General features: G+C 44.1%; 1 protein-coding gene across 1 annotated transcript; it reads left to right on the top strand.

Moving 5' to 3' along the window:
- Positions 1–760: 760 nt before the first annotated feature.
- On the top strand, positions 761–2,351 carry LOC117898332 (calcium uptake protein 1 homolog, mitochondrial). The gene has a single exon (XM_034807655.1). The coding sequence runs from the start codon at positions 879–881 to the stop codon at positions 2,151–2,153; it is 1,275 nt and encodes a 424-aa protein (XP_034663546.1). The 5' UTR covers positions 761–878; the 3' UTR covers positions 2,154–2,351.
- Positions 2,352–8,997: the final 6,646 nt, after the last annotated feature.

Genomic DNA, 8,997 nt, shown 5'->3' with positions numbered 1-8,997 from the left:
ACCCGGAGAAAAATTGCATAGAAAATATGAAATTTGTTCATTTTAAATATGAAATTTGTTTATTTTATAAAATAAAAATTAACCTCTAGGCGCATATTTATTTTTCTTGTATTATGATGATTAAATATTAAACTGTCAGCGCTTTGTTTGATTAGATTAATACATATGTACATACATACATTTGTACATATGTAATACATTTTATGTACACACAAAAGAACAAGAAACTGTCCCCACAACTGCACATTTTATTTTTATGGTTTTGTTTTTTTTTGCCAAAGCCAATCGTTGAAGACCCATTGAAAGTTTTTGAGCACAAAACACGAGCTCCCTCTCCAAAGCGAAACTTACTGTCGAGGGTGCTCCACAGTCACACCATTGAGGCGGGCGGAAGTTGCGGGTGGAAGTGGAACTTTTGCAAAGACCTTCCTCCAGCCACCTCCACACAATGCCATCGCCCCATAAATGCATAGCAATTGAGTGCAGAAATTAGAGGAAATCCACAAATCGAAGTAAAAGTTTTTCCCCTTCGCTTGGCCAGGGCTGCCCTGCCGTGCCCTGCCTTTGGGCCAGTTTATTGTTTGCAAATTTCCCAGGGGGGTCCTATAAAGGCAAAGCCAGGCCATGCACCACACTCCATGCCATTCCTGTGTAGTTCAAATATTTGCGCTGCTGATTACTTTTAATGCTCAAATCGAATGTGGGAAGTAGGCCTGGCCTGATGCCTGACGCCTGATGCCTGGGCAGCCAAGCCATCAATCAGTTCGAGAGTTTGACCCAAATTCCAAAAAACCAAACCGATATCGGGTTTTCCTACTCAAATTTGTAGTTCCATCAATGTGGTTTTCCTTTTCCTTTCTTTTTGAATTTCCGGTAACATGTTTCGTGGAGGACCATCCCTTCCCCTCCTTTTCTGTGCGCGCAGCATGTGGGATTTGATCAACGACCATTGCCGGAGTCTGAGATGGAGTCCTGCGGACTTTGCCTGGCCAGCAGCTCTGGAAGCCTCTGGGACTGGCGATGATTATTGCGATATTCCAACGGTGGATCTGCACCAGAGGCGGGGCACACCCATGCACCATCGTGCCCGTTTCCGGGAAAAGACAATCCGGGAGTACGAGAATCGCTTGCGCCTGTACTCAAGCCCCGACAAGTTGTTCCGCTACTTTGCCACCATCAAAATGAAGAACCATGCCGGCCGCTGGGAGGTGTACATGACGCCGCAGGACTTTCTGCGCTCCATAACGCCCGGATCGGCCTCACAGCCCGAGAACCTCGGCCTGGACAAGTACCACAAAGTAACGGAGGAGCGTGCCAAGAAGTATAGCTGCTCGACATTGGCCAGCAACAGCATTTTCTACAAGTTCCAAAAGGATGGACTGCTCAGCTTTGGGGACTATCTGTTCCTGGTCATGCTGCTGTCCGTTCCGGAGCGATACTTTGAGATGGCCTTTCGCCTGTTCGACATCAATGGCGATGGGAATCTGTCCCACGATGATATGAACTTGTATCTCGCGAAAGTCTGCCAGGGGGATGGCCACGTGAGGAACATGAACATCAACCACTACTTCTTTGGCCCCCAACTGAACCAGAAGCTCAACATAAATGTGTTCCTGGAGTTCCAGCGAACGCTGACCAGAGAGGTGCTGCTGCTCGAGTTCCAGGCTCTGTGCAAGAGCCCCGCGACGGTGCTCAGCGAGGTGGCCTTTGCCAGAGTGGTGCTGGCCTATTCCGCAGCCAGCTCCTCCGAGCACTCGGCACTGCTGCTCCGTGTGCAGGAGAAGTACAAGGCCTCTGATCGCGGCATCACTCTGGATGAGTTTCTGGACTTTTTTACGTTCCTCAAAGACGTGGCCGCCGTGGATGCAGCCCTGACCTTCCACTACTTGAGTGGGGCGAACATTTCGCGGCAGACCCTCAGCCATATTGCCAATGTCGTGGTGGGAGTGCACCTAACCGATCACATCATTGATGTCATTTTCACCATCTTCGATACGGATGATAATGGTGTCCTCAGTCGCAAGGAGTTCTACCAGACGCTGCGCCATCGCATGACGCGCAGCACCAAAAAGAAGCCCGTCCATCTGGCATCCATTATGGGTATTGCCTGCAAGTGTGCCGCCCAGGTGTTGGTGGATCAATATTTAGACTGAAAGACAGCAACGAGATGAAGCAGCCGTAGCCGCAGTTGCAGCCGCAGTAAATGTCCTTAGCCAACTCCTTTGAGGGTAAAGGCTTTTAGCGCACAGACAATACAGGCGGCAGATCCAAGAACAAAGAGCTTCAGCCGCCACAGTCAGGTAACGTCAATTGACTTAGCCTCGACGGCACACACAACATGCGACAGCAGATGAAGTTGGAGTGCAGCAGAGTAGAGTGGAGAGTGGAGAGTGGAGAATGGAGATGATGTGGCGTGTAGTGTAGTGGAGATGATGTGGAGTTGCTCTGAATGGCGAAAGGAGACACTGCACAAAAGCGCAGCCTGTTTGCCTTCGACTTGAAACGTTTCAACTTCACGAGTTACGAGTTACGCCCCGCCCCGCCCCGCCAAGTTGAACAAGTTGAAAAATGAAGCGAACTTGAAGGATGGAATCCATTTTGTTGTCTCGCCACTTGAGCGGCGTGTGCGAGCAAAGTGATGGGAAAATTCAAATATAAAACAGATTCTTTCAAAGCCGACCCCAAACTCGAACCCGAACCCGAGTCGACCACGTAGCTTACATGACTTTGAACTTTTATCACCTGCTGCGAATGGGTGTCTGTGTGTGTGTGGAGAGGGAGGAGGTGTGACCTAACCAAAACAATTTTAAATACTTGCGGTAGCACGCACCCTGGTAATGGTTTTGCTCCTCGTATCGTCATTGTCCTGCCTGCTGGCTGTGAAACAATAGTGTGTGCAGCACATCCTTTTTATTAGACCATTTGCAGGGGCGACAATTTGGCGGTCAGAAAAGGCTAGAAATTCCACAGATAACTGTAACTTTGCTGTCCCAAAACTGCTCGAGGTTCAGCTCAGTTTAATATACTTAAATAATAAGAAAATTACTTTTTCTTTGAATGAAGCTCTGTAGATGGAGATCAGATCTCACGAGGCTCTCTCTGCACAGTTCCCATCGTAATAATAATTTTAAAATTATTACTTTCTGGTTGGTTAAAGGAGTGAATTTAGACGCTCATAAACAAGCTGAGTTTACCGCCCCGGCAACTTTCGCACTCTACTTTACAAGAATCAAACTCATGTTCATGCTTACACACGTGTACCTGGCCCCGGATACGGATACGGACCGAGCATCGCCTCTCCACGCAGCTGTCTGTGCGGCAAAACTTTGGAGAACTCAACGCAACGCGTCAGGGAAGTGCGATAAAAATAAACATGCAACTTCAGTCGCACCAAAGTTGCCGGGACGGACGCCCCGTCCTGTGGTTGGGCGCATAAAATGCAAAAACGCAAAGATTGGAAAATTATTAAGAAATGCCACAAACCTAAGATTCGAGCTGTTAAATCAATTAGCTAGAAGGCTCCAGCTACTGGCAAACCATAAATCAAAAATTATTGCTTTTCAATTGTTTGGACGAAGGTTTCTCAATCAAATGATGTTTCCATCTGTATCTACATATATCCATGTACAAATCTTTTTGTTCGAAATTAGTTCGACCGAGTGTGGTGTGTAATTTAAAAATCTGCCGCAACTGTCAATGGTATTTTCTTATGAATAAGTCAAAAGCATTTGGCAATTCTAATAAATACTGACCAGCCAGGCAACCAGGCTGACCGGCTGGTTATTGTCCAGGCAAACGCAAAAAGGCTTTTTCAAAATGCTCACATTTTCTGCCTAAATTATTTTCCACTCTGCCCTGGTGGCTGCCGGCCTTCTGCAACTTCAAGCAAGGCCCATCGCTGGACCACAATTTCTGCTGACTTTTCACCAAACAACAAGTAGTGCGTTAGAGTTGACATCTAGACTATTTGAGTACCTATTAATTAAGAAATATGTGAGCTTAAATTTGTAATATTTACACTTGAACTGTAAACATTGTAAACAATGTTCTCTTGCTTACATTAAATGTATTTTATTTTATTATTGAACTGGCCGAAATGCAATTTATCTTTACTTCTACATGTGCAGATTTCCATGGAACCAATATTCCCCATGCACCATTCAAGTAATGGGTATTCTCCTCTCTTTCTCTGTTCTTTGCTCGTTTTTCTTCTGCCCAAATTGTGTTTGAAATACTCGGTCGAGGCAATAACGCTACAGTTTGACTCTGTCGAGTGCACATTCCTCTTTCTCTCTCTCTCTACTGCCCTGCCCTCTAGCCCTCACCCTCTCTCACTTGCACTTTATGCTACCCATATGAGTACAGTGCACGCTGTATGTGTGAGACATTCAAATTTATAAATTATGCAATTTTATGGTTTTAAGGCGTAGAATGTGCAAAAATATTATTTTATACACGTTTATGCTCGAGCATGAAAATACACACTTTAGGAAGTGTTCTGCTCCACCCCCCTACACCCCCCCTCACACTTCTGCAACCACAAATTCAACACCTTCACCTCTTTTGAGGCCCCACCTTTGAGCACCTGCACTTTAACATAATTTGCATGAATTCTGACTGCTGCTGGTGCTGCTGCCGCTCCTAATGCTCGGATGCAAAAGGTTGAAACCTGGCCGCAGCGACACTTATCTGAATTATGAATATGCAGGTGCTTATCGGCCTGGCTATAAATACTTTAGCAGGGAGTGTGAGGGTGCTGATATGTCGTGTCAAAGATTTAAGCAGCTGCAAATTTGAAATATAACATCAAACAGTCGCAAAGCAGCACTAAATCCGAGAGCGAAAAGTCAAATGCCGCTACTCTCGCCCATAAATAGAACACTTGGGAGTATTTAAATTAACTGCTGGTTAAATCAGACCGCCCCCACACACCTGGAATGAGTGCGACGTGTACTCAAGGAAGCGGATAATTAAGTTTCACGACTTTTGCTCACTTTAAGCCCTTTCCAGGGTCTGTTTGGCGTCGTTGCCATTGCCGACGCTTTAACGTTATATTGAAAAGTTGGCATTTAAAAGGATTAAAAACTTTTTCACATCATTTCCTGCCGATTAAAATGTTCAGCGAGCGAGAGAGTGGGAGCACTGTGCGCGACACTGTGAAGTGCACCTACGGAGCCAGCACCGGAGCAGCCAGGGACTAAGCTTTAACTATTGCCATTGCCATGGCAGGGCAGGCGGACACAAAGGATTCACATGTCGCTGAGCCAAAGTTTTGCATCCAAAGAGACTCTGGCAAAGCTCTAGTCACTTGCAAGTTGTAAGTTACCGCCAGTATTAGCTCAAGTGGCCCGACCAACAACAGATGGAGCAGCCCCTTCCCAGCCCCTTCCCAGCCCCAGCCCAGACAGCGTTTCAGGCTACACGTCGCAGCTCCCCAAGAGTGGGAGTGCGGTGGGGGCTTACAGTCGTTTCCACTTTAAAGGCAACTAACTGTCTGGGCCACAGAGAATAAAAAATGTTTTGCGGCTTGTTTGATTACGTTGCATCAAACGTGCCCAAAATTTCAAACGCACACATGTCAAACTAATAAAGTTTAAGCGAGACAGAGAAAGCGTTTTGATAACACGAACATTGGAATAACAACAGGCTGCTGCCAGCCTCTACTTGGGGCTCCTCTCCATTTACATACGAACAAACATACATACTGGAGCACTCCACCCACTTCCGAAAAGACTGGCAGACGTTTGTTCATTTTAAATGCTGCGACATGAAGCCGGCAAAAAGTTATTTCAACTTTTCTTGCAGCCGCCGTTGTATCAAAATCATTTCTTTTTGCTCCTCCTGATGAGGCGCTGTCGCTCCTCTCATGAACTTCTCGTGTATGTGTGGGGCTGTGTGTTACGAGTACAAACGAGCAGTCAGGCAGCCAGGCAGCAGCCAGCCAGAGAGCCAGCCAGTTGGCATAAGCATAATGATGATGAATGGCCCATCCTGACATATGAAGCGCATTAATACAGTCTGTGCCATCGGCACGGCTACGGCTACGGCAACGGCTACCCTTCTATGACAGTTTGCCCGTGAGATTCATATAGATGAATGCCCATATTCTCGTAGCATCTTCTGTCAACGAACTTGGGGGAGGGACGTGGATCCAGACCCGGACACTCTCACAATCTGTAATTTTGTCATAAAGCAATTTGGAAAAATACCAAAAATATATGTAGAAAAAGGGCTTTATAAACTTAATGGAACTATGAGTGATCCCACGGAAAACAGTAATGACTTTGTTGTTTTAATAATGAAAGGATTGACACACAAAAGCTTTTGAACCTTTTACAAAAAATACACTTACTGAAAATAATTGAATGGTAAAAACAAGCACTCCAATTTCTAATTAAATATTCGGTTTTAATATTTTTCTATATTTCCCTATGTTTAACACAATTTAATGGCAGAAATATAAGTTAATTTTTTAAGGGAATTTTAGATGAATTCTATGAGTTTTTCTTTGATTTCTGAAATAATTTGAAACACGCGTTTTATCAGTTTTAATCCCTATTTTGGTTTGGGGCTTTTGCCCAAAGTATCCTTTAATGCCTGTCTTAGTGAGTCTTTCGAAAGCTTATTTTAAATTGATTATCAAACATTTTACAGTTGCATATGCCGTGCATGATTAATGCATTAAAATATTCAATGATAATTATTTAAGCACGTAAAGCTGATTACGTAAGTTAAACAATGGCAAAATCCGCCATAATTTATAATTACTCCACACGCTTATTGACTTGCTTATGCAAATGACTTTGTTTTTGCAGTTAATTATCTCATAAGTTTGTAATTGTTTGCACTACCTTAAAACTCAATGCAATAGGCATATCACATATGTACATATGTAAATATGTACAATATGAAAGACCGCATATGCTCTCTTTAAATGGAAATTATATACAGATGTTTCGTCGAACTGCTAAATATTCCTACTTATTTGTTTGCATTTATTAAGCTGTATCCAGCATTCATACAAATACAAATTACAATTAAATAAGCAGTCAATAGCCCGTTAAAAATTGTATTAATATTAATGAAACCAAAAAATTGATAGAAACACTCTCGTAAATTATTTGTATGGCCATTCGGATGTGTCCCTGCAATTTAAATTCTGATTACAGTCTGAACCGTTTTCCCGGTTGGAAGGTATTAAAAAAAAAGCAAATATACTTTTCATTAAAACTATAATTATAATTGCACACACACCCTGCTTGATTATAAAATATAAATCTTTATTTTATTTATATATTTTTTTATTGGAGTACGTTTGGTTTGCTTGCAACTTTCATAATTTTTACACGCGGCGAATTCGCGCATTCGCCGAGGCCCTTGGCAACATTTGTACTCCGAAAGAGTCCGAAAAGGGCGAATTTTCTGTGGCAGCATTTCCCCTCCGTCATCGGCAGCAAAACTACCCCTAAGCGGGAATAGAATAGAGTAGAGGCGGCAAGGGGGATGTCCCTGCCCCTTCCTCCTGTACATTTAAATCAAAATTAACCACAATAAATACACGCAGAGCCGCAATCAAGGGAGAAATTGCATAAAATATTTATAATTTTAACAACAAGCCAAATGCATTAGTGCCAATATAGGTTCATATCCGTTTCAAATACATAATGGATGGCACGCGGTTGGCCGACAAGGGTCGGCCCACAGGGTTCATCAGTGCCAAAAATATCTTAGGGCTGAAAGTTTTTTAATAAATTAAAAGCAAATATTTTATGAAAAATCATACACAAAAAGGGAAAGGCATAGCAAACGGCGAAAATCACAAGCGCATGATTAATGTTGAAGAAATATAAAATGTGCCAAGCGATTAAAAGGCGGCCTTGGCCAGTAACGCATTTTATTTATGACAATCATTTATCATTTGGACAAGCCAGATCCGGGACACCGGGCCCAGGCCCCAGCCCAATTCGTAAACCCAAACCCAGCCAAATGGGTGAACGGGGTCCCGTCTCTGTTGCTGTTGCTGTCTCCGTATCGGCTAGACAGGATATGTGATAATGCACATTACCTTTGCGCATTCCGACGGGCGGGTCTCTGGCATGTCAGTTGGGCTGCTCGACATCCCTGTAACATGCCAAACAATTATTTATTCTCGGTTCGAAGTTGGTTTGTTACCTTTTGAATAAAAAATTGAAGCAACTCGGCACAGTGATGGCTCTGCCAGGGGACCATATACAGAGAGACAGAGAGAGAGCAGTCAGATACGGGCAGTCTCACTGTGAGGGAGTCCAAAAACATCCGAAGAGTCGTCCATTGCCCCCCGTGACAGACACATGTCAATCAGAGCTTGGTGCTGGGAAAAGGAAAATAATCTTCGTTTGACATGAGAGGAGAGCCTTAACAGCATTATGACAAATACTCTGCAATCACCGATGCATGTGTGGTGTGTGTGTGTGTGTGTGTGTGCCAGACCAGAACACGCACAATTTTTGTATTAATAAAAATCATTTCACTGCTTTTGACATGCATCGAAGCCGCTGCTGCCTGCGGGTTGCACGCTGCACGTTCGCTGCCCTCACTCTCACTTGTTGGACAAGAAAATCCTGGCGTATTTTCGCTTTCGAGGCAAGTGAAGCGCGCCTTTTCGCTCCTTTCGGTAAAGTTTATTCTTTATTTTTGTTTTCTGCACCAACGGACATGCCGTAAATCAATTTTATATTTATTATTTTATGAATTGCAATTGCTTTTATTTTCAATTTGAGCCCGCTCCGCTTGCTTCGCGGCATGGAGGCATGGCGGCATGGCGACACTTAAGTACGCATACGCGTACGAAGTACGAATCGTTTGCATGCGGCGGCCATCGCGCAATTTAATTTACCGTGTGGCATATGCCCTGTGCTGCACTGCCCTGTGCTGCACGAACAACCTTAATTGGAAATATTTGTATGTGTCTCGGTGTGCCTGTGGCAATGATACCGCGCAGCACGTAATTTTGTGGTC

Source organism: Drosophila subobscura, chromosome O (genome assembly GCF_008121235.1).
Source record: "Drosophila subobscura isolate 14011-0131.10 chromosome O, UCBerk_Dsub_1.0, whole genome shotgun sequence".
Taxonomy (NCBI): domain Eukaryota; kingdom Metazoa; phylum Arthropoda; class Insecta; order Diptera; family Drosophilidae; genus Drosophila; species Drosophila subobscura.
This window is presented reverse-complemented; position numbering and strand designations above follow the sequence as displayed.

Bases quoted from the DNA above. Each gene is read 5' to 3' on its own strand.
- LOC117898332 (XM_034807655.1), top strand. From the start codon at position 879: ATGTTTCGTGGAGGACCATCCCTTCCCCTCCTTTTCTGTGCGCGCAGC.